This window comes from Vidua chalybeata, chromosome 1 (assembly GCF_026979565.1).
Source record: "Vidua chalybeata isolate OUT-0048 chromosome 1, bVidCha1 merged haplotype, whole genome shotgun sequence".
Taxonomy (NCBI): domain Eukaryota; kingdom Metazoa; phylum Chordata; class Aves; order Passeriformes; family Viduidae; genus Vidua; species Vidua chalybeata.
In genome coordinates, this window is record NC_071530.1 from 39,363,869 (window position 1) to 39,390,051 (window position 26,183).

Below are 26,183 nucleotides of genomic sequence, written 5' to 3' on the forward strand. Positions count from 1 at the left end.
AATGGCGCACCTGAGCCAGCAGAGTCACTGTGTGGGGAAGTTTTCCTGAGGAGATGAGCTGAAGGCCTTATTCCCAGGCTCTCCTTCTTCACACTCTCTTTTCTTTCTCTCAGTGAAGGCTGAACTAGCTCAGGCAGTCATGCACTGGATGTGGATAAGGCTCCCTGGAGGTGGTAGATATGATCTCTGTAGTATGAAGTAACTAAAGGGAAATTAATGGGATGCAATGCTCAGGTACAGGTGCAGGTGAAGGACTGGGGGGCAAATCCTCCTGCTGTGTATTGCACCCACAGTGATCCTTGGTGCTGCCTTGGAGCAGGGAAGGAGAAGCAGCTGTGGCTGTAGCTCAGTACAGGTGCTGTGGCTAGTTAAGTGGAGACAGAGCAGAAGAGTTGAGGAGGAGAGCAAAACATCTGAAGATTAATAGGGCTAGTGTGATATTTGGGAATTGCTGTGTGGAATGGTGGCACTTTGTTAATTTATTTTGTAATCTGTGTTGACAGTAAGCTGAATATTGAACAGCTTAAATCTAAGCAACTGTCATTTCATGCTTTGGTGAAGAGGGAGTGGGTGAGTGAGATAGTAGGGGTAAATTGTTAATAGGAGTTAAACCAATATGTGCAGCTTTCTCTGAATCTGCCCACCTATTTTTTTTTTTTTTTTTTTGTGTGTGTTATATTGAGCAACTGGGGCTGTGCTATCTCAGCTTACCATCACTAATCAGGGTATAGATCTCTGGGGACATGCTTCATGCTTTGCTCTCAGTTGCTGTGGTAGAAATCTAAGCTTATTACCTAGATTACTTGCATATAGACCAGCAAAACCACATAAATAGTGGTTCATGAGACACATTCTCATTTTTTGAGTGCTCTTTGTTTAGTCAAAGAAGAAACCTCTTGTACTCAAAATGAGACAGCATTTGCACTATTGCCATTTTTTCTTCTTTGTGGAAAATTGTACTGCTTTTAGTAGAACTAAAATTAATAGAGTTCATTGGAAATTAAATTATTTATTTTGTTTAAAAATGACATTTTCGTAGTCCATAGTCTGTATGCCTGCCTGTAAGAACACAGGACACAAAGTTGACCAACTTAGTTACAGAAGTGTTTGCTGCTGTAATTTAATTTCTTCAGCTGTTTCAAGCAGTTTTCAGGGAGATTTTCCCCCTTCCTTGAATTCCATGGAGTTTTTATCTTAAGTATCCTGCTGGTGACCCCATATACACTTTTTAATGCTGTGTTAGGTAGGTCTGTTTATGAGTTGCTCTTCTGGACTGCTCTCTCCAGAGATGTAATTTAGAACTGGTGTTTCATTCATTACTATGCTTACCTTGGTCTGAATCTACAATTTTGTCTGTTCTTTAACTTTCAGAATGATGACTCATTCCTTTGCTTCATGGGATTGCTGCATGTGATCTTATCCCACTCTGAGAAGAGCTTTGGAAGTGAACTAATAAGAAATGTTTACAGAATTCAGCATAAATCACAATTCCATGGAGAAACACACGGGGGGAAAAAAAAAGGGGAAAAAGTGTTTCCTGTAACTTGGAGATGAATCTATACCTAAGGGACTCCATGTTTTCTTCCAGGTAGCAAGGGACAGGACCAGAGAAGATGCCTCATTGCACCAGGGGAGGTTTAGATTGGGTGTTAGGAGAATGTTCTTCACTGAAGTGGTGTTGAAGGCATTGGAACAGGCTGCCAGGGAAGTGGTGGAAATACCATCCCTGGAAGCATTCAAAAGGCGTGTGGATGTGGCACTTGTGGACATGCTTTAGTTATAGACGTGGATGTGGCCAGGTTAATGGTTGGACTTGATGATCTGAGAGGTCTTTTCCAACTTCAACGAATCCGTGATTTTAAACCATTTTAATTATTTGTCTGTTTCATATGACTCCCTCGAGTCTCGGTATATGCAAGAAGATGTTCTCTGCACCTTCCTAACCTTCATGAGAAGGTGTGCAGAAGCAGATTGGTGCTTCCATTCAAGAATGGGGTGTAGGAAAACCATCTGTGGGAATCCATGTGAAAAAAGAAATCTTAGTGGGATGTCCATTGTATTTGCAGGCGTTTTCTTTAGAAGAGCAGTTCCCTGCGTGCCATGTCCCCGCATGACTTAGCAGCATCCTGTAGGTGTGAATCCCTGTCTCTGCAGAGCAGGATATGCAAAAGATGAGGGGATGGGTGGTGGAGGTAGACATGGTGACTAACTCTTTATTCCTGGAAGTGCACCCTCCATGTGGAGGACGGCATTAAGTATGTCCCAGATAGGCTTCTCACACTGCGTCATTGCTGGGGATTAAGCCATTTCCCCAAGGATTCTGTACTTGGCAGAAAGCTCTGCAGGAAGTGCTAGTGTGCCTCCAGATTTAAACATATCAGCACTTGCATAATGGGTTTATTCTTTATTATACACCTTTTCTTTTTCTGTTCTGTGGCACGGGCTTCAGATACCGCACATGATGATTTTGCTCCTGCTGCCATGTGGTCCTACCACGTGGGGAAGGAAGGATGTTCAGACTTGTATTATTTAATCTCCCAGAATTTGACAGTTTTACATTGCTGCTTCACTTAGTTTTCTTCTAAGTGTCTCTTCTGGTATTTTTTTTGTTATTTTTAAAAAATCAAGCATTAAGGCTAGTGATTGTTACCACAAAACTGGTTGTTCTTGTTTCCAACTAAAAGATAATTAGTGAACTGCAACTGAAAGAATTATCAGGGTGTAATTTTGCCTTTTTTGGGGAGGTGGAAGGAATTTGCTTACATCAATCTTTCTGTTTTGCTGTGAAGACCACAAGGCTTCACTTCTCTAGGTGATTCTAACTTGTTGATGCTGATTTTGAAAGATAAGAGGAAATTTATAATAAAGACTTGTCATGAAATTTGAGGAGTGAGTACCTTTATGCTCAAGGTAAATGAATAATCTCTTTCTGTACTTAGGTACAAGTCTCAGCCAGCCCTCTTGCTGATGGTATCCTTTAGAACTATCCTGGGTTATTGTACGCACAGAGCGCAAACGTTGAAACGATACCAGGCAATGTGTTTGTGGTTATCTGTTTGTAGGGGGTGTCATGGTAGCTAAAGGCAGCATTGAGTTTACACTCAGTATGCTCAACTTGTCTTCCAAATGCTGTGTTCCAAATGCCCCTTTGCTGCCAGCCACCTGGGACCTGTTTTCACCTGGTAAATGTTTCTTGTGGCCATTTGGAGGGTCTGCATGACTACAGTCCACAAGATCTTTCTTCAGCCTGTTTGCACAAGCTAGTAGCTAGCTAGTAAGGGTCAAAACTGGGATTTCTCTAAAGTTCTGTGTATTAGGTTCCTTCAGAGCACAGGAAAAATGTGAAAGAGGAGTGTGGACTAATTCTGTTTAACAGCTTGTGCAAAATATATGTAGGAGTGTAAAGAGGAAACTGTCACTACTGAATCTCAGAAGAAGTAAATGTAAGGAAAATGCTTAGAATTCAGGGAAGAAGGAGAAAATAATGTGCACAGATATAATGTGAAGCATCAAGTTCTTTTTTCAAAAAAGGAAAGCTATTCAAAGGCCATTTGGGAAATTTGGATAGTTTTCAGTGGCATATTCTGTTATACCTTACTACCAATTAACAAGTCTCTAAGTTTTTGGTCCATGTCATAGTTTTGCCACGTACCACTGCAGCTTGCTGACTAAGGCTAGTGAAATTTGTTATTACTGAGGATGGATATCCTCATAGGACATGCATATAGAGGTTGGCTGATTTATTCTTCACCTTTTGAGAGAGCTAAAATGTTCATTACAACCAACTTGTAAAATAGCAAAGAGCATTTCACTGATAGTGTTATGTCAACACAGATTTTCTGTGTGATTTTATATGAAGCAAACAGAAAAAAAGCACAGCAGTTTACCCCACGTATTTGACTTCTATCAGTGCTATTACTGCATGAATTTCAAAGGTATGTCTGTAACTGTGAACTTGAAAATTCAGATGATAGTTGTTTTGGTTTTTTTCCGCAAGGCTGGAACTGCATGATCCCATGATGTAGGTCCTTTGCTGACATGTGGAGGTTATCCTCATGGACGACTCCCTCCGTGGCGCTGGAAGAAGTCTGGTCAAGCAGAGGTGCCCCCCTTCTCACCTCCAGATTATCTGGACCTGCACAAGTATTGGGCAGAGGTGGTACGCCTTGCTTCTGCAGTGTCTTCTGGTGCTTGAAGGTTCTTTCAGAGCTCGGATTCCTGGGGGGCTCTGGGATTTCTGGGTTAAGCAAATAGCCTGATAAGAGTGTTTGAATGATACCAGGAGATGAAAACAGCCAGCCTGGATCTGCTGGAAGATAGCAAGAGAAAGCAACACTGGGCAAATGCAATGACAGATACCAAGAACAGCCGAGGGCTCTTTGTTTGGCAAGCTGAGGACCAACATAAAAAAAGCCTTTTTTCCTTTTAAGGCTATAAATCCCAACAGGAAGCTTCAGGGAAAACCTTGGTGGCTTGTTCCTGCAGAGTTGGTTTTTTTTCTCTTGGCAAATGTCATATCCCTATAGAGGGTTGTGAATTGGCCTCAGATGTTCTAGGAGAGTATTGTAAATGAAGGATGGAAAAATGTATTTCCTATTACAATCCATTTGACTGACATCTTAAAATTAATAACAGAAGTTTGAATTTTAGAAAGCTTGTTCAGTGGGCTTGTTTTATTTTGAAGCTTTCTAGCTACACTTTGAGGATTATCTTCTGTAATTTGTGTACAGAAAACAGAATTAAAGTTTCCCCTTGTTTTCTTGCCAGCTTGAGAGTCATTTTGGTGTCCAAAAGCATTTCATAAAAAGGCTCAAATTTTTTTCTCTCTCGCCGTTTGTTTGGTTTCTTTAAGAGCAGTGTTTTTAAAACAGCTTGTATGAGACTAGGCACCCAAGTTGGTGTTTGATGCATTGAATTCAGTTAATCACTTAATTGGTCCATTAGGTTCTCAGGAATTTATTTACCTAAATAAATTGACTGCATGTGACTTGTCATCATTTAAAAAAAACTTCTCCTTTCAAGAGTTAACAGATAAGTTTATGCATATTTTCTAGGGATATTGTCATGCTATCAATTCAGTAATTCAATTTGTTGATGTCAGTTACAAAAATGAATAAATATTTGCAGTTTTGGTCCTTTGCTTTTGGATGCCTGTATGAGTTGAAAAACAAGAATACTATTTTGATTTAGAGTCACAGAGCAACACAGTTAATTGTGTCTCTTCAGTGTTAGTTGGCTAATATAACCATTTCTCAGGAAGCACCGTTCTTGTGGAAAGGAACATAATTTCAATTAATGCTTTACACCATGTTCCTTTCAAATTGTATTTTTAAAAGCGAACATCTGTAATTGCATCTGCTTACTTACTGTAGTCATAGTAGAAACTATACTCAGTGGTAAGATATTTCATTAAATCTGAGTGATAGAAAATATCTACAGCCAAATTCTGGTTTGGGGTAATTCTGGTTTATAACTAACTCCCTGTTGCAAGTGAAGAACCCCATGAAATGCATCTCTTCTTTACAGACAACACAGGTTGTACAGTCATGTGTAACATAAAGAAGAAATAAAAATGTGCATCTGTAGGATTTAAGCATTATGCTGCAAAGCCTAGAATTGCCTCTGTCTTAAGTTATTGCTGCTTTTGAGTATTTTTTCTTGAACTGTAGTCCTTTCAGCTGTTCTGTTTAACTTGATTGGAAGTAATCATGGAATGGTTGAGGCTGGAAAGAGTCTGTGGAGACTGCTTAGTCCACTGCCATGCTCAGGCATGTTGCTCAGAGCTATGTCTACCAGGCTTGGATGGAGATGCCACAACCTCTCTCGGTAACCTGTTCCAGGTTTGACCACCCTCACAGTAGGGAGAAAGAAAAAAAAAAAAAAGGAAAAATAAATTATATTCTTACTTTCAGATGGAATTTCCTGTACTTCAGTTTGTGCCCATTGCCTCCTGTCCCTTTGCTGGGCACAACTGGGAAGAGTCTGTCTTCATTCTTGTCTCATATCAGTTGTTTATACATACTGATGAGACCTGTCCTGAACCTTCTCCAAGCTTATCAATCCTTGGAATCTCTGCCTCTCCTACATCAGATCTTTCAGTTCTTTTATCACCTTTGTGGCCTTTGCTGACTTGTTTCAGTCCATGTTTTGCACATACCTGGAAGCCCAGGACTAACCCAGCTCTGTGCAGGTGTCTCACCAGGGTTGAGTGGAGGGAGAGGAGCACTCTTAACCTGTTGGTGTTACTCCTTCTTGATGCAGCCCATGATGCCTTTCAGTGAGGGCACAAACTTTGTGTCTGTCAGGGCTCTGATGTTTCTCTCTGCAAGCCTGCTTTCCAGTTGGTCATGCCCCAGCATGTAGTGATGCATGGAGTTAACCATACCCAGGTGCAGAACTTAGAATTCACCTTTGCTGAATTTCATGAGGTTCCTGCCAGCATGTTCTCCAGCCAGTCCAGGTCCTTCTGGATGGCAGCACACCCACCTGGTGTATCTACTGCTCCTCCCTGGCTTCTATTATCAGCCAGCTTGCTGGAGATTCTCTCCCACCCTCCAGGCTGGTTGTAAAAGTGTTAAATGATGTTGGTCCCAGTACTGACCCCTGGAGTACTCCACTAGTGATGGGCCTCTAGCTGGACTTTGTGCTGCTGTGCACAGCCTTTTGAGCCAAGCAGTTCAGCCAGTGTTCTCTCCCCACGTCAACATTTACTTATTTAGTCTGTACTTCATCAGTATGTCAATGAGGATGTTACAGGAGACAGCATCAAAAGCTCTGCTGAAGCCAAGATAAATAACATTCACTTCTCTCTCATCTCAGCAGGCATCTCTGCAGAAAACTATCAGGCTGGTGAGATGTGATTTCTGCCTTCATAAATCTATGTTGACTATTCCCAGTCATTTAATTTGACTCCATATGTTAAGGTAATTATTCCCAGATTTATTTGCTGATCACCTCCCCAGGGTTGGAGGTGAAACTGACCTGCCTGTAGTTTATGGGATCCTGTTTCTTGAAAATAGGACTGGCAGTCCTCAAGAAATTACTCTGATCCCTATGATCTTTGAAAGATAGTTTAGAGTAGCCTCCTGTAAACTTCAGTCAGCTCCCTCAGCACTCATAGACGCATCCCCCCAGGATCCAAGGTTTGTGTATATCCAGTGTGGTTAAATGTCCCTTCACTGGATCCTCCTCTGCTGACAAACAAGCCTTTATGGCTCCCAATTTTCTCACGGGTTGCAGTGCCCTGGGCTTTCTGAGCATAGAATATTGAAGGAAGAAGTACCTTTTAAATTGACGGCCTTTTTCTTGCTAGTCTGTCTTTCCAGATATCAGAGATTCACTTATTAATATGCTTCAGACACAAACCAGTCTTGTGCAGAGTATGTGTATTAAAAAAATTTAGAGTCTGTTGATAGACCTGTATTTAAATTAAGCTATTAATGTCTTCCCATGATTACACTAAAAAAGAATTCTGCACAAAGCAGTATGAATCTACCAAAAAGGTGCAAGTTTTTTCTACATGCTTCTTTCCTGTGTTGGCTTGGCTGAGTGCTGACTGTGCAGAGCTGGGTAACAGGAATGATTACAGACAGTGGAGCAATTTCAGAGATGGTTTTCATGTGTCAGAACAACAAAGTGAATTAGTCTGCAGTCACATTCACATTGCCATCAAGAGCTGTCGTCCGTGCCTGAGCAAGGTTGTTTTAAGCTTGCAGGGGTGTAACAGTCCCAATCTACAAGTGTTTATGTGCAGTTGTCTAACTGGGGAGAAAGAAAGTTTAAAAAAAAGTGAAGCTTTTATTTCCAGCTCAGCAGGAACCTGACAGCTCCTGAGCTCAGCAGGACCAGAAACTGCTGCTTCTTGGGTGGAGCCATCAGCCTAAGGCAGGATTCTGGCTCCTGCCTTCTTCTGAGCTCCAAGTCCAGCAGCAGTCGGGACTAATGGGTGCAAAGCAAAGATCATCCCTTTCCTGCTGAGCATGTGCCACTGATGGAGAGCATAGGTTGGTCAGCCCTGCCCTCCAAAGAGACATGGGGCATCCGCACTGAATGCAGTGAGAGCTTGTTCATTTGCAGTGTTCATTTACCTTTCCAGCATGGCTCCACCAGATCTATCGTAACTTTTTAAAAGCCTTTCCCTTTCTTAGATTCCAGAAACAGCCAGTGACTCTCAGAGGGCTACACTGAGTCCTGCACTCAGGACTCAGCCTAGCAGCATGTGGAGATCTGCCAGGGTTGCTCCTCCTCCTGCATGGAAGCAAGAATGGCTGTGCATGGCACCTGTAGCACTGCCTCAAAACTAATGGGAGGCTGCAAGTGCTGCAGTAATTATTCCCAAGAGTAGCTGTACCAACCAACTTCTGGGCTGCTTTCTGCTGGCACTGTGACACAATAAAGGTTGTTTATTTTCTCCAGCATATTTGCTGTTGTCATCACATCTTGTGAAGTCAGAATTGCACTTTGTCTGTTCATGGTGGACCATTCATAACATAGCCCAAATCAGATGTCTCCTGTGAAGACACATTGCATGACCTCACCACAACCATCTGAGCTTCTGTTTCAGATCATTGCTCAGTTCCTGAGTATGAGCCCAGCCAAGCAGCATTCTGTGGGGCCACCTTGTTCACCTGTTCATAAAGAGCTGCAACCTTTAGTGCACCAAAGCACCTTCTCTTTGTTTTGAAGAGAGCTGACTGAAAGCTCCAGAAGGAAGAACTGATAAAGTACCATATTTTTAGAAAGACAGAAAAATGCCAGTGTGGTTTAGATTTTGTATTTTGGTTGAAGTTTTTCATGTTGTATAATGTTTTTAATTTTTCCAAGTTTTTCAAAATTCATATTTAATAAAGAAAACATGTATGTTCCAGTAACACTGAAATATCCATTAAAATTTTAGTAGCAGTATTGATATGAATGCTATGGAAAATGCAGCAGAAGTAAGAAACTACTTAACTGAAAGAATGCCACTGTATAAGAAAAAATATTATTTTTTTCTTCTTCATCAAACTTCAGGCCATGTCCTATTTTAATGAGTAAAAGTGGGGTGTAGCATTTTGCCTGGGAAATACTTGGATAACTTTAAGCAAAATATGTACTAACATGTTATAAATAGAGTCTTTTTTCCTCTCATTTTGCTACTAAAAATTATTCTAAGAGAAGCCTAGTTATTTATTTTGTTATTAGTAAATGATTGCCTTAGTAAGGCAGATGGAGATTACTAAGTCATTGATGGAGAACTAATAATTCATTCTTAATGGAGCTTTTTGCACAGTCATGAAAGTAACTTTAAAATATGAAATGATGATGTGATGTGTTAGTATTGTAGATGAACTTGTAAGACACCTCCTGGATTGATGGTTGACTTGCCCTCTCCTCCGTGTTTGCAGAGGTCTTTGCCAAAGTGCATTTTTGTGTGCAGCTTTGAAGAATTCTAGAGGGGTTATTTGCAAAATGACAGTTTTTTGATGGAAAGAGAAAGGAGAGGTTGAATATATCAATCAAAAGGAAAGCAGACCCGTCATAGTAGCTTTTTGAGGCTGTGGAAGCTCATACCCTAAGGAGCCACGGGCTTGCCATCCTGCAGTCTCCTTGCTTGCCATGGTGCAGCCATGAAGTGACTCATAGCACACACTGATGCCATAGCTGTGGGTGTCTCCCTTTCGTGTTCTGGGGACACTTGTGAGTGCAGAGCATTGGGAGAGCCCTGGTGGTGCAATAACATGTGGCTGTTAGCACTGTGACCACCCTACTGCTGCTCTCCTATCGTGGGTCGGCTTGAAAATAGGTCAACAACACTATGTTGACTGAGGTTTATCACTGGGCTGCTCCTCAGGCTAGCAAAAGTTTTAAATGTAGGATTGCAAGGATGGGCTCTCCTTGCAGCTGGAAGAGATGGAAGATTTGTCATTTTCAGAAAGCATCCTTCTGGGATGCATCCAAACTGTCCTTGGACCAGAATGAGTGACACTGAAAGGTGTATGGCACTGCTTCATTACAGAAGCTTAATCTGTTTTATTGTGCTTGAGCTAGTCTGTTACCCTCACTATCCAGTGAGGAAGGGCAAGATGGAACTGGAGGATAGCTGTGCCAGACTGAAAGCAAGAAGGGAAGCAGTCAGGAGTGCAGGAGTGCTCAGATTTGAACCAGCTTATGAAGATGGCTGCATGTTGCTGCAGCACTGTGGTGCTGCATCTATGGCAACTAAGGAAAGGAGAATGAGTAAGATAATGTTTCTCATGATGGGAAGCATGAGGAAAAAGATTTGAAAATGCTGCTCTCAAGTGATACAGTTTGGTTTACTTGTTGTTGTAGTGTTCTCCATAGTACATGGCCTGGGGCTTGATAACGGTGGTGTTAAGGCCATTTGGACTTCTTTGTATGTCCTGGACTCTTGACTTGTATTCAGATGTGGGAATTGAATGCATAAGAGGTAAAGGTGTCTTCGAAAAAAGGAGGACAGTTAATAGGGTGCTTTTCATGGTTGACTCTCATTGTGAAGATGTGTAAATATGGGGAAAACTATGGGTTTTTTCACCATACCAGTGTTAAGTGTTAAGTCAGTAGAATGCTGCTGCTGCTGGGCTGTTTCATGGTTTGTCATGTAGCTCCTAGAAAGATGGTATAATTTAAATAACTTGTTAAGGCTTGGCAGTTTCACTGGGCTCCAGGTTGTAAGTTCATCCATGGGCTTGTGAGTCAGTGTGGTCTCTCATGTGAAACTCCCACGTCTGGCTTCCTCCCTTCATGGTGCGTGCGCAGGTCTGAGATTAACTTCTCTTCTTCACTCTTCCTGCAATTCCACAGGCTTGTCTGTCAGCCTTAAACTTTCCTGTAGGTACTACATTTCTTCTAGCCTCTGTCTTTATGCCCTTGAATTAGTAATTCTCTCAGTGAGACGAAGACTTTTCTTTGTAGCTGGGCCATCTCTGTAAGAGTCCCTGAATTGTATTCTTTTCTTCTGACAGAGGAAAAAAGTGGGTGAGTTGCTTTAAATTCACATGCTTTTATTTGGGCCAAACAAAAGAGCAAACCAAAGAAACAATGAAAAAAGAGGCAAGTGACAAATAAACAGATGAAAATGTCTTAATTTCAAAAGAACATCCATTATTTATTTGCTTTGCCATTATATTTCATTACTTCTCTGTTACTTTTTTTTTTTTTTTTTTGGAAGAAATTATTTCGGGAGAGGAAATAGAAGTCTTGTTTTACCAACCAATGCCCACACCATTTTGGAAAAGTGTGACACAAGGAATGCTCACTGGCAGATAAAGCCACCATCATAGTTGTGCTGAACACACCTCACTGAGAGTAGCTGTTGCTTCAGGAACTCAAGGAGAAGCAGGCAAGAAGAAGGTATTTGTGTGCCATGTGCCAGGCACAGATTCCCTTTGCTTTGATTTGACTTTTACTAGAAATGAGTGGGTTAGTGACTGGGCAGGGATTGCAGGTGACACACTGGGGCTTGGCATACCAAGGAAAACCTGAGGCCACTTGGACTTCTGTACTGAGTGAAAAATTCAGCTTTATGGCTCTCCTGGAGTCTGACTGAAATAAGACTGGTAGTAAACAACTTATGTGCTAATAGCAGGGTGCCTTAGTATGCAGGTGGTTTGGAACAGAAGTGAGTGCCTTTAAGCATTGTTTTATGGTCTTGTGCGTTTCAGACTGAAAAATGGCCACAAGCTTTATTACTTTAATATTAACACATTTTCATTACTCTCTCCCTCCCCCATCCTGCAAACTGCTGCATTCATCCATTATAGTGACTCTTCTTTCCCCTTCACCTGGTGTTTTTCACAGCGTGGGGGACGTGGGTGGCAGGAGGGACAGCTGAGGACATAATGGACCTCATCTGTTGCCGAGTGGAGCCAAAGCCCAGGCTGCCGCCGGATAACCTGTTGAGGTAACTTGCAGAGCCCTCAGTGATGACAGCATCCCTCCTGCCATTTCTGCTAGTTTCCACTGACCTGCAAGGAGATTGCACCTCTTACGAGACCTTTTCCCATTAGGTTTTTCCATTCTCCCTCCTGCTCCTTGCTGGCAGGGGCTTCACAGTGCAGATGTTGTTATCCATCCTTTCCCAACCTTTGCAATCAGCTATTTTCACTGCACTTGCCATTGAGGGCTGTGTGCCAGGATGTTTTAAAATTGGGAAACAAGCAGCCATGATTCACAGGATCGAATTTGCCCTGCTTTCTCCTGCAATGTGGAGAAATGGTGTTAAAAAGTTTTTTTAAAAATCCTATTCTTATATGCTTTTTTCCCATTCCAAGTGTGTCAAGTTAAGTTTATCTCAGTGCCAGTACCAACAGTAACCAGAGTTAAATTAGCCTTCCTGTTAGCTCTGCTTGGGTTTCACTTTTCAACAAGCCTTAGTAAAATAAATTGTGCCCCACATGTCTTTAAATTTCATTATCATGACCTAACTTAATTTGCTATGAATTATTTCTACCTGAGTTTCTTCAGCTGTGAACTTGCAGCCTCGAGTGTCTTGCTTATTGGATCATTGCCCAGCTAATCAAGACTTTTTTTTCCCTTCACAACTCCTGCTTTTTGTATCACCTCGGTCTGCCAAAGTCAACTTGGCTGTGTAACCTCAGAGGGGACACGCAAAGAGTTGATACATTCTTGTCTTTAAAATAAGGGTTTTATTGAACCAAGTTTCAGTCTGTTTCTCTTGTGCTCTAGTGCTGCTGATAAAGACCTCTTTTCCTTTAGTAAATATGTGACCTCAAGGGTTTGTTCTCTTTCTTTTGAAGGTAGCCATTGCAACACTTCCTGTCGGCTCTTCCTTCCTTTTGTTTTCTCCTTGGGAAAAGTGATTGACTGGAAGATCTCTGCACACTCAGTGTCGAGCAGCTGTGCCTTGTTTTTGTTTTTTGCACAGCTAGGTTCCATGTCTGAAAAAGGCTGGTGCTTATTTCCACTGAGAAAAGCAGATTTTTTTTTTTCTTTAGAGCTGTTCCTTTCATTTAGCAGTTGGTGATAACTTTTATTTCAGCGTGGTGAACGTTGAAGGCTTGCTTGCCCCTCACCCAGCTGATGAGCTGCAAAGAGGCTGAAGTTTTTTGCTGAGTAAGGGTCAGAGAACCCTTAAAGGATTACAGCCTGCAACCTCAAGTTGTAATAACAACTTGCTATCATCGTATGTCCTCAGAAGAGAAACTTAATACAGCAAGTTTTATTATGACTTTGGAAAAGTACTACTACATGGTTCAAAAAAAAAAAAAAAAAAAATTACCTGACTTCCTGGGAAGCCTTGGGGATGCTCCAGAGCACTTATTTCAAAATGAAAACGTGCTGATTGTTGCTTAGATGTAACACATGCAATTTGAACAGTTCTTTAATGGCAGCTGAGGGCCTGATACAACTCACCAGCAGATTAAAAAATAGCCAGTTTGTTTGACTTTCATTTGGAGAAAGTGGTAACATGCAGCTCTTGATGAGCAGTGGAACATTATCTTTCAGTATAGCCTTTCTTTTGAAAACAGATACTCTTGCTTGGTGTCCGGATCCTGGTGGAGCAGATATGTCTGCTAGAGTAGTTTAACTCTTATGGTGATTGGTGATACAGGTGCTGCAAGAACAGTGGGCACAAAAGGCACACAGAAGTCTTCTCAGTTCAGACATGCTTCAGTCTGACCTAAATTTTTGGGCTCAATATGAGGGTTACTGGTAAAACAACACGTCATGTGGTAGGCAGGGGGTCAGATTAGATGATCTAATGGCTCCATCTGGCCTTAAACTCTTAATTAGGGAAGTGCTGCCAGCACAAGATGGCATTGAAGCTTTACACTGCTAGATTTTTCTTTCTTGGGAGATCTTCACCTGAAGCAGGGCTGCAGAAGTTGTACTTGGACTAGTTTTTTCCACAGCCTCTAATGGCAGTAGCTGCCAGCGGAGCTTAAAGTGGGTCCTGATGGGAACCTGGTAATTTTGTTTTCATGGAAGTACAAAATCCCTGTGTCTGTTTATTCCAGATTACTGCATGTTGTGCTTTTAGAGTTATAATGATACCTAAACATAGAAGGAATATCTGTTATTAGGACAGGAAAAAGAGGTAATTTTCTCTGGCAAGCTAATGAAAAAGAAATTACAGTTATTTGAAGCTGATCATAGATTAAAATATTAGAAGTGGGGATGTGGTTTTTGGGTAGTTTGATGGATGAGTGGTTTGATACAGTAGGTTATGATACTTTTGCTTGACACCTTTGGTACAGAAATGGAAGTGTGGTTGTAGATGTGCTCTTGGCTCTCTCAGCTATGCAAATAGCAGTGTGCAGGTGTAATAACCATTGGCACAGCAAAACCAGCATCACTGATCAGCCAGTTTCTTTGGCAAGCTCAAGTGGCTTGCAGCTAACTCAGTGTGTCACTTGACACACTGAATGTGGCACTTGAATGTCTTTTAAAGTTGCTTAATTGCTTATTGATCTCATAATTATTCCATACTTGCTGTCTCTTCTGCTATTTTCTGAATTATATTGGTAAGTCACAATTTTAATTTCATTAGGAAAAGCTTGTGGTTTTGTGGTGTTGAGCATTCACTTTCAGGTTTAGAGCTTTTAATTAGAACTTTCAAACTTGATTGGTTTCTTTTATATGCTAGTACACATTTTATTTTTCATGCATTTTTCTAAATGAGCTATTCTACTTCTGCATTCTTCTTTAAGGTCCTGTTAATATACAGGCAGCATATTTCAAAGCACAAGGAGCTGAATTAATAACTGCTGAGGTACTATATTTTAACTGTTGTCCCCTTTTGCTGATTTATCTTGTGGGGATTTTTCTCCCCTTTAAGATTTTTTCAAAGTAATTGCTCTGGAAGTATGTTCTTTTTCTTGCTAGTCTCATCTTGTGTATTACTATTATTCAGGTTGCTTCATTTTAGTAATAGCTTCTGCTGGCTTCTTTCCTTTCAAATTCTTTGTGCCATGAATTACTGCTCTATGTTTGTCTCACTGGGAAGTTGTGCAGGAAGAGAAACAGCCTTGACTTCCTGGGTTTTAACACAACAGGGCAATCTAGACCCAGTAAAAGCAAGAGTTTGTGAAAGTGGGTACTGAACTGTCACTGTGGCACTTCCTCTGCTCACATCTGTATTTCCTGTTGAGCTGTCTAACCCAAGCAATGGTTTCATCTGTGGTGATCCATTGTAGTTCCTGAGAACCTGCTCTGTGACAGAAGGTCAGCTGGAAAAAGCAACTTTCAGCCATTTTCTGCTTTGTTCTCCTTCTCCCTGTCTTGCTTTGGAGTCTGCAGCACCTCTCTTGCAGCATTCCCTGGTGCCCAGGTGTCTGCTGCCAGCAGCTGTCCTGCTGCTGCTTTGGCCAACTGAGGGCAGCTTTGCAGAGCCACCAGTGTGTTCCTCACTGAACAGTCCCCTCAGGGTAGCATGCTCATTTCTGCCTTGCTGACTTTATTATCAGCACAGCCTCCCCAGCCTAATTACAACCTCTGTCTTCTACTAAGTTGCAGGAGCATTTGGATGAACCTCAAATGAGCTTAAAGATCACAGTACACAGAACCAAATAAACACCCTTAAAAGTGGAAGAAAGGTCTCTAGGTGGTCTGAATCTTGCTTGTCTTTGCAATAGCCTTATTTCCTTAAAGGCCTGTCAGTTTCTGATAACACAGTTTTGTTAGCAGGGGTAAGATTTGCACTTTGCAAAAATAGAATGAGGTCTTCAACTGGGCAAGGACACCATCTGCAGTCACCAGATGCAAGATTATCAAGATTAAATTGCAAGACTTGCCACTGATTATGCTGGTAATCATTGAAGTAATCAGTGTAATTATCTTGAGATCAAGACAAGATTTTCTCTGATCTGATAAATTCTGCCTAATTAAGTTGAAGTAGCATCCATCATTAGCTACTGGAAAGACTGTGGCTCCAACTGGGCACTTGTCTGTTTCATTTTGATTGTGTTATTTTATAATATGGGAGAAAAATAAATCGGCAAATATTGTGAAACTGACATCTTATGATGAAAACATTTTCCATGGGGTTGTGTCAGATTTCTTGAAAACCTACAGCATTCCTTATTCATGAAAGGCTCCTAGGTATTCTCCTCATAACCAGACTTTAGAAAAGACTTTAGTCTGGATCTCTTTACCCAAGGAAGATGAAGTATTTCCACTTCAGGTTATTTTAAGCTTTCAGAATATATTTTTTTTCTACTATAGATCATGTGGAGGATTGACTCAGCTGCAACTGGAAAGGATTTTCTTGCCAAATAGAATGGTTGTTGATGTTTTCTCAGAAAATGTGACTGAGACTTGGTAGAATATAATCCCAAACACCGATGCACACTAATAATCTAGAAAAAAATGATAAGGCTTTGGAGAACTCTTCACAAGTAGTCATTTATGTGTGGTGGAGCATTTTCCTTTAGCATCTGTAATGTGGTTCTTAATGTTCATATATAGCGGTAAAAAAAAAATCTTTTTGCAGATCTGTTTGCTGAGCGGTAACTGGCATATCTTGAGCCTTTGTTCATTTCTTCTATAGGTTTTTGAGACAATTTCTTCCAAATATAGTGATAAATTATGTTAAAGATTATGATGTATCTCACTTACATCTCACGCCTTTCATTTTTACCTTGCTTTATGTTGCCACTACATATGCACTGAAAGTGTATTTAACATTTTGCTTTCTTCTTCAAATGGCATAGGTGTGCATACAAAATGCTGTTTATATTTCCCATCAGGGTATATTGCTCAGTGGAGGGATGGGAGCCGTCTGTAGTCTATGTCAGATAAAGAGGATACAGGAGATAACAAAGAGACATAGACAGCACGGAATACCTTCTAAAAAGCAGGTGATTCAATCTTTGTTAAGGCTCAAAAGAATGAGGTCTAACAGCATGTCCAACAGCTGTTTCTTTAATTTCCAGCAAGTTACCAAATTTCATTCCAAGAAACGTGTTGCCACAGAAGACTTACAAGAGCAAAGCATCATAGGAGATGATTGTCATCAATCTGTTATTATATCTGCTAAGCTTCACACAATTATTTATCAGCTGAGAGTTATGAAATAATTCCTGATTTGATGTGAAAAGGGAAAAAAGTCAAAATCATTTTTTAAAATGAACCCAACCCATCAGTCTTAAAGTGCTGATTCATTTGCCCACACAGTATAATTAAGATGTTAATCTGTAATAAGGAGTGATACATTCAGTGATCTCACAATCAGAAAGTAATTATAGCTTAAAATCTTCATTTGGCTCTCCTCAACCATTTTATTACTCTGTGACAGGTAAGGGAGGGCATTCATAGCACAGGCTCTATAAACCTTTACCTACACCCTTTGCTTCTACAACTGGAAAAGGTTTGCAGTTATATATAGATGCCTATACTGGAAGTTTTTTGGGAACAAAATGTCAGCTGGCATTCTGAGTCCTGTCCTAGAGGAGAATATTATAGTTTGAGTACATTTGGTGTTTCATTAGATAATGAATCCATTATGTAGTTTAAGTTCAGGCTCACACTGATTAATCATGACATTTCAATTATTCATAGAATCAGTGATCTTTTGCACCCTTTTTTCCCCCACCTCATTTGCCGTTGGCTTCTATTAATTTCCATTTTTACTGCTTTAGGATTTTTCATCTTGCCATATTCTGAAATCCTGAAACTCTTCCACTGCTGGAGACTTCCATCTGGGAATTTAAATGACCTGACACCTTGCAAGCAGCTTGTTGCATCTCTCTGGTTTGGTGCTTCATAGCATCTTAACTGCCTACCTTCAAGGTGGCTGAGCTGTGAAGCAGCCAGGCCTCCACATTTGAGGAGTGACAGGGAAAGATGCATGAAAGACACAGGTTGTCCTGGGAATCCAAACCACGTTCTTGTTTCATCTGCTAAATGGAATTTCCTCATGCTGTCCTGGAGCCATGGAGAGGGTTGACTCGCAGTCTGTCTGTGCAGCTAGTGAGATTACCCTTGGCCATGGTGTGCTGACAGCACATAGGTGGCATTGTTTTAAAGGATCATATTGTTTGTTTGTAGGAATTCACTTGGTACGCATGCAATTTGATGTTCTATAGTGCACAGACAGCACAGAGGTCACAAGTGGCTGCTGTGTTCCCCTTTGGGTCCTACTGCTCCTGTCCAGCTCCAGCTCGCACATACTTCAGCTTGCACACTTTTCAGCTCAGTACCCACTCAGTCAGTCAGTCACATTGTCACGGTGTAGTTTTATCATATATCCATAGGTATGTAAAAAAACCCACAACTTCTTATTTTTACATCAATCTTCTTGTGTTTTTAAAATTTGTGAGCTGATTCAGCCTGCAGATGTTGGCGGAGCCAGGCAGGATTTGATGGAGGCTTTTCCCCAGTGTGCACAGACTCTGCTGGCCTCCAGAGGCTCAGATGCTCTCAAGCCTCGTGCACAGGACAGGCCAATGTGCAGCTTACTGGGAGGTCTTTATTTGCCAGTAGTGTAAGATTTACTAAGGGTAGGAGGTATGTAAATATTTCTTTCTCCAAATATCTTCTCTGTTTTAACTCTTCCTAAATATGGCATTAGCAATTGTTTGGGAGTAGTGGTGGCAAATCTCTTTCTTTGGGTTCAGGTAAAATTGTTCTGTCCTCAGTCCTCTAGTGAACTGGACTTTTCAGGCTGGATAATCACCTGTTAATTTTAGCCTATAATCTCCATTTTATGACTGTCTTGTCAATAATAATTGCAAGGTAATATTTTTAGAGGTAAAGTAGTATATGGCTTTTAATGACAGTGGGGAAAAAAAGAAGAGTACAAAGTCACAAAACACAGCTCTATGGATGGGGGATAGCAGGGGATGGGATGTATGTGTGTTTTGTAAGAAGCAGACTGGCGTTACAGGAAGCAGAACTCGTAGGAAGCAATGTATTAGAAAGGGGCATATTTTCTATTTCAATGGTTAATTTGCTAAACCCAATGTAACCCAAAAATATTAAATATGGCAAAGTTAAGACCTGTTTTAATAGAAAATAGAAATCTAGATTTATCAATGAGCATATTTTCTATAAACCAACGTAGTCGATGTCTTAAAGGAGGGAAAAATATTATGATAATGTCAGGTCTCTATAAAGCATCTCAGTAATTTTCTGGAAGTTAATGATCTTTTTCAGTGCTCCATTTAATGGATTTTTAGTTATAAAATTTTAATACTTATTCAAAGTGCAAGTTTGCTTTAAAGATGTCTAAAAAAAGAGCCCTGTAGGAGTCTTATTTCCTGGACTTTTCTAATTCTGCATCAAAATTCCGATGTTGGCATGCAAGAAAAGTTGTTACTCTGGAGGATAGGACTTTACTTAGACCAGGCTTGAAAAGTTGAGCTCTTTTTCAGGGATCTCTTGAGGGCTTACTGGGAGTTGAGAGCTTCTTTTGAAGGCAGTAGAGCTGCCCACAGAAATAGGAGCTGTCTCTAGATGCATACATGAGTTGTATGGGCTGTACAAGAGGAGGATGGGAGGCACCCTGATATGTGCAGTGCATCTCTGATGTGGGGGGCCTGCAGCCTGTACCTTCAGTATTTACTGAGGATGCAATGATGTTTGTTGTGGATTCTGTGATCCCAAGGAGTGTGGAGCTCTGCAGTGCCATTTGGGATCCATTTTCAAGTGAGGGCTTCTCTGGGTACTGTGCCTAAAGTTAGTAGCAAAGTCACTTAAACTTTACAGCTGTATACTTGGAAGCATGGTAAGCCTAGGCAGGTGAATTGTGCATCAGTCCCTGTGATCCACATTCTTAGGAAGCTGGATTGTACATAATTTTTTCCAATTTTTCTGGTGGTTGAAAAGTGACAGACCAGACAGATTGAGTTACAGTCGTGATGCAGCCAACAGCTCACCCCCTGTGGTTGAACCATTGGCTTCTTCCTTTTCCCTGTTCTGATCTTGCCTGCTCATTTGAGTACATCAGCTACAGTAACAAGAAATTGCTCTCTAATCACGGAGCCTTCGGTAACCTCAAGTACAAACTGTGTGTGTAGTTGCTGAGCATTAGTAGTTAGCTGTGACCCCTTTGACATTGCTGGAGTAATAGATGCAACCTTTTTCATCCGTGGGTCTAGCTTTGAAGAGAGAGCAGAGAGCTGCTGCTTATTCTTCCCATCAGTGTTTGACAAGCAGGTAAAACAAGTGAGGGTGCTGTGTTGTGAGTCTGGGAGCTCTTGTGTTGGCATGTACCTGTGTGATCCTGTTCTTCAGACTTAATTTGTGGCCCTTGTTCTGTGATTTACAACAGGAATCTTCCCATAAAAAACATTTATATTAAATACATTAGGTCATGGTTTTGTCTTTATGTGTGAGATCTTGCTTGATGAAGAGCTGTCAGGAGAAGGATAATGGTCTTGATTTTTCCTCAAAAATAATGTTTGGGAGTTCACCTGACACTGAGAATTCAGGTGAAATTCCAAGTAGAAGTGTTGTCTACTGCCATCAACTTGAACAAAGATATTTGAATGTCACAGGTAATTTTTGTAGTGCTAGGAAGTAATTTTTGAAGGACCCTACTAAAAATGTAGATACACAATGCGTGGAGAGGCCATCTGCTGAACAAATAGGGAGTGAATCCCTCTCTTGCATCTGAAAGATACAAATTTGCAGGAAGAGTGTCATCAACAATTGGCTCCACTGATTTCACCTGAGGGCTTAGGGGATTGTATGTGCGGGTGTGTTCAACATACTGTAGGTAGAATACCTCTCAAGGCTTTTGAGTCCTCTGAGAGCAGTGGCTGGCTCTCAAGTGCAAGGATTTGGTATCTGCTCCATTCTCTTTTATGGAGGCAGGGATGTGTGAGTACTTGGGTCATGACCAAAGCTGCCATGTGGACTCTGAAAGTCTCAATACTGCAGCAGAAACTCGTTCCTCTAGTCAGACATCTTTAACTAAACATATATGTTTATGTATCTTTTATTGTCTTAGTATTGCCCTAAACATCAAAACATCTCATTTTTTGGCTGTTCTGTGTGATGGTTATAGGATTCCTATCCTCCTATATCTTTCTTTGAAGACAAAACAGGATAAATTAATATTGCAGGCAGTCTTGTCCTGGACTTTCTTGAGTCTGTGGAGCCTTTCTCCGTGTCGGTAGTTGGAGGCACTAATGCTTCCTCACATCACCAGTTTCTTGTGGGGAGAAGTTATTATTCAATTAGATAATTTAGTACTGTTGCATTCAGGAGCTTAAATACAGACTGCACCTTGTTTGCAGTAAAGACAAATACTTGCAAATACCTGACACCTGAAGCTCAGTAGAAAGCTCACTATGTATTAAAAGCAATGTGCTTTCCCTGAGGATTCCAGGATTTGTACATTTTCCTACGTCGTTGGATGTAGGCACTGAGTGAATGGTCTTGGGGGAGCTTGAGAAGAGGAAGCCTTGGAAACCTGTTTAAATTACAAGACTGTAAAGAACTCTTCTGTGCAATCTTTTATATGTAGTATTATTCCCCTGCAATATTTGACTTGGTTTTAGGTATTCTATGTTTGTACTTGTATTTTAGAAATGTGCACAAAAAGCCTTTTTTATACCATGATGCTGCAAGTCACTTTTTAATTTTTTTTTCTTTATTTGCAGATTTATAATTAATTCACATATTTTAATTTGGTGTCTTTCATCCCTTTGTCTGTAGTCATTACTGTTTATTCTGGTATATCTCTATTTTGTTTGTTCCAGTCCTGACACCTTCTTAATTTATTGTGTTCCAAGCAAGAGGAAATTAGATATAGCTCAAGAAGCCACAGATCTTCCTACTGGCATTAGAAATGTGTGAATCCTAGTTTTCTTTTCTTTTCTTGCAGTCACTAGAAGTAAGAAAGTTCTTGCTCTAAGTTTATTGTTGAAACCTAAACCTCAGATATCCCTTCAATTATATCTTTAGAAGCAAACAAAGCTCTGTTTACCCTGACTGATGCTCAGTCCCATTGTGTTTCTTCTGGTTAATTTACTGGGAATTTGCTGAGCTCTGTTCTTATTCAGACAAGTTTTGTTGAGTGGGTTGTTAATTGCAGGTTTAAACTTGTATTTGCTCTATCTAACAACTTAAAATATTGTGTGTTCTTTCTTCTCTATATTAATTCACTTAGTAAGGCCTTTAGAAGAGGCACTGCTTCATTAAACACTATCCTGTTTAGTCTGTAATGACTCTGCTTCTTCCACTCTAAACATATTAATACATTAAATAGTTTCATTTGTCTTCAGTGGGATGAGGCTGCTCTACAAAGGGGCTTGGGGCCTCTTTGATGCATGCTCTTTGGTGGTGTAACAGTGCTGTGGAGGACTCAGCAGAGTCTACACTGTATTTGCAGGTTGACTGGGTTTTTTTAGCCTGTAATGAAGCAAATTTGATATTTATTTGTCACATTCTGATGAGAACAGTATAATTTTTGTACTTCTATAAAATGAAGCACCCGAGACTGCTTCAGGTCTTTGCTCTTTCCTCCCGGTCTCTTGTTGCAGTAGAGCTCCAGTGCCGCTGGTGGGAAGCCACTGTGTACAAGTAGTAGGTGATGAGATGATGCTCCTTCTGTGGTGGTGAGCTGGAACACTCATCTACTCTTCTGGTGCAGCAGCACAGTAGTGAGACACATGAACATGAAGGGAAAATAGGTGGCTGTTTTTCCAGGGGACAGGCTGTCCTGCCACAACACCCAGGGCTGCTGGAGGGAGCAGCAGATTGCCAGCTCCGAGTGCCAGGGGGAGCAGCTGCCAGCTCCAGCTTGGCCTCTGAATAGGCTGCACATTTTAGCAAGTACTTAGCACTTTTGGGCAGGCTGGGAAAAAAACAACTTCTGGAGCTTACCTCCTCCAGCAGCAGATTTCTGTCTAGTCTGAAGAGCAGGCACTGCAGTGACCAAAGAGCCAAAGGGAAAAATGGGAAGGATATATATGCACGCACTGCAACAGGGCTCTTTCATGTAAACCCTGTTTTTTCCACAGAGGTCATGAAGGATTTCATTGACTTCGGAGGTGCTACCTCACCTCTCTTTCCTCAAAGGGAGCTTTTCATGCTCTGCTTAGTTTCCTTCTAAGCAGTTTCACGTTTCCAGAGTTAACTTCACAATTTCTCATTTCTAACAATTACATTTCTTTTTCATTTTAGAGTAGAAATTTTATGGAATCCAAGTGTAAGCTTTTTGTTTAGGTTCTTGGGCAATTGCTGATTTGAACAATAGGTAAGTTGAAGATTAATGGTGATGCACTACTTCTCCAGTAGTTGCAGTGAGAGTATGCTGAGCTTGTGTGAGCATTCCCAAGCCATGGAGTAATCACAAGTAATGTACATGCTGTTAAGACTGGTTTGGGTTGTTTTATTTTTCTTTTTTTTTTTTGTGGGGTTACTGACATAATGAGCCTCAGCAGAAAGGGTTAAATAGAATTTGAGCTATGAGTTTGAAATTATGCTTGACACATCTGATCCACATTACTGCAATGGGTCAGTAACTGCAGTTGGTATGTCAGTTCTGCAAGTAAAAAAGTGATTGCAATGTAATTTCTTCTTTTTCATGTAAAATCACACATATCCTTCGTGCAGGGATTTTCTTGTTCAGTGGGCTACAGTATGGATTTAGAAAAAAACATAATTCATTTATATGTAAATACAACCTGAAGGCTACACATATCCAAGCTGCTACGAAGATAGAGAGCATGTACATGAAAACAAATGAACCTGTTGTTAGAAATTCATAGTTTACCATAATAGGGGTGGTGGTGGAGGGGAAGGGTTGTCTTTGAAACCATATAGGTCAGCATTTCAGACTTCTGTATTTGTATTCCAATTAAAGGAGAAAATGGAAAAGATTCTGGATATTTGCTATTTTAAAGCCAGCTTGAGGGGGAGAAGCAGAAACAGTATTTTCATATGTCCTATTAGCAAATTACGTTCTGTGAATAAGATATTTTAATGTTTGGCTCATATATAGATTTTGTGAGTTTTATTTGTTTTGGAGGGTGAGATATGTGAATTTTTGGCAATTGTTCAGTTTCTTTTTGTTACATGAAAAGAAAATTTAAAAAAAACCTGGAAGTAGAAATTATGTCTGTGGGTCTCACAAAATACTGGGAGTACAAGAAATCCAGCATTCTAAAGCAAAAGAGAAGGAGGGGGAGACAAACAAGGGTGATTGTGGTGTCTTACAGCAGCATTTGCTTTACCTGATTTTTGTTCCTTGATATAGTAAAAGTATTTCCTTGCTGAAGTACTCGGATTTGGACTTAGAATAAATTATTTTGCAATAAGTTCACAATAACCACCATAAATTCCTCACTTAACCTGTCACTGTTGCTGGAGATACAAGTCATAGCTCCTATCGATGTATCTTCTACTTCAGCAAGGGAAAATACAATTTAGTTTTATAGCTGTTTTAGAAGAGTCTATGATAAAAGCAAACCAGTGCTTTCCCTAATAAGTATTAAAGACCAAACCTGTGCAATTTGTAGTAAGTGTAGTCTATCCTCCTAAAAATATCCTGGGGATTTATGCACTAAACTCAGATTAATGCTAATAGGAGTTACCTAAGATAATAAATAATTTCTTTGGTGTGCATTTCCCTTTAACATCTTCTTATTTCTATTTTTTTAATGAAAACAAAGTTAGAATTGGAGTTTGTGGTATAAAGAACCTTTTTTTTTTCTTCTTCTCTGTAGGCATGCTTCTAAGAAGCATATTGACCATGAGGAAGCCCATGTGCTAGTAACCAGTTTTTAGTAATCCTGCCGAAGAAAATGAAGCCACGTTTCAGCTTTGCCAGTCCTTTTCCCACCCTGTCGGCTGAATGAGAAATGGTCGTGTGATTATGCTGACAGCCCAGCATGCATTTGGTAGACCTGTGGTTAACTCGTTCCCTCTCCATGTGTCTGCTCCTACAAAGTTTTGTCCTCATGATACTGTGCTTTCATTCTGCCAGTATGTGCCCAAAAGGCTGCCTCTGTTCCCACTCCGGAGGTCTGAATGTCAGCTGTAGCAATGCAAACCTCAAGGAAATACCCAGAGATCTTCCTCCAGAAACAGTCTTACTTTATTTGGACTCCAACCAGATAACATCTATCCCCAACGAAATTTTTAAGGACTTGCACCAATTGAGAGTCCTCAATTTATCAAAAAATGGGATTGAGTTTATTGATGAACATGCCTTTAAAGGGGTGGCAGAAACCTTGCAGACTCTGGATTTGTCCGACAACCGGATAAAAAGCGTGCACAAAAACGCTTTCAACAACCTGAAGGCCAGGGCCAGAATTGCCAACAACCCCTGGCACTGTGACTGCACGCTGCAGCAGGTGCTCCGGAGCATGGCCTCCAACCACGAGACAGCCAACAACGTCATCTGCAAGACGTCTGTGCTGGACGAGCACGCGGGAAGACCCTTCCTCAACGCTGCCAACGACGCCGACCTCTGCAACCTCCCTAAAAAGACTACTGACTACGCCATGCTGGTCACCATGTTTGGCTGGTTCACCATGGTGATCTCCTACGTGGTTTATTACGTCCGACAGAACCAGGAGGATGCAAGGAGGCATCTTGAGTACTTGAAATCCCTGCCAAGCAGGCAAAAGAAACCAGATGAAGCCGATGACATTAGCACTGTGGTATAGTATTCTGAATGCAATGACTGCCTTTGTGATGGGAACTAGAGTTGGATGACACTAAAACCAGAGGTTTACTTCTAACGTTCATTGTAAACATTAAGACTTTTGGGGCTTTTTTTCCTGTTTAACTGAATTACACCACTGTTGAGTTTTCTAACAGAAAGTTTTGTCCGGGTGGTAAGCTTCAATTATTTCTCTGGTGGTATCCTAAAGCAAGTGAATTAATATGTAAACATTAGTTTAGACCCATTCCACTATTTAATAATGAAATTTATTTTTTTAATTTAAAAACCAAATAAAAGCTTAAATTTGAACCATGTAAAGCCGAGTAATTTATTGCTCAGAAACCTGTCCAGTGCCCGAGCACTCTTGGCTTATTCAGTGCTCGTGAGGTAGAAGAGAGGAGCGATGATGAAGTGGGCTGTGAGAGGTCCAGGACTCAAGAGTCCCCAAAGGGCATGTTTCACCCATGGGAGCAAGGTATGCAGCTGGTGAATGGTAGCCCATTTTGTGGGCTACCTGCTACGGTGGGAAAGGGACACAGTGTGGGCAGAGCAGAGTGCCCTGACTCTGAGTGTAAGGGACTGATGCTTGCTTAACCTCTTG

The 26,183-nt window shown here is 40.9% G+C and overlaps 1 protein-coding gene across 5 annotated transcripts in view; it reads left to right on the forward strand.

The window, feature by feature from the left end:
• LRRC3B (leucine rich repeat containing 3B) overlaps positions 1 to 25,900 on the forward strand; it is a 44,108-nt gene extending 18,208 nt beyond the window's left edge. For all 5 annotated transcript variants that reach the window (XM_053949918.1, XM_053949909.1, XM_053949922.1 and 2 more), the window contains one exon: positions 24,639 to 25,900. In XM_053949918.1, coding sequence (XP_053805893.1) covers positions 24,804 to 25,583 — 780 coding nt within the window. In that variant the 5' untranslated portion in view covers positions 24,639 to 24,803 and the 3' untranslated portion in view covers positions 25,584 to 25,900. The remainder of the gene's footprint in view (positions 1 to 24,638) is intronic.
• Positions 25,901 to 26,183: the final 283 nt, after the last annotated feature.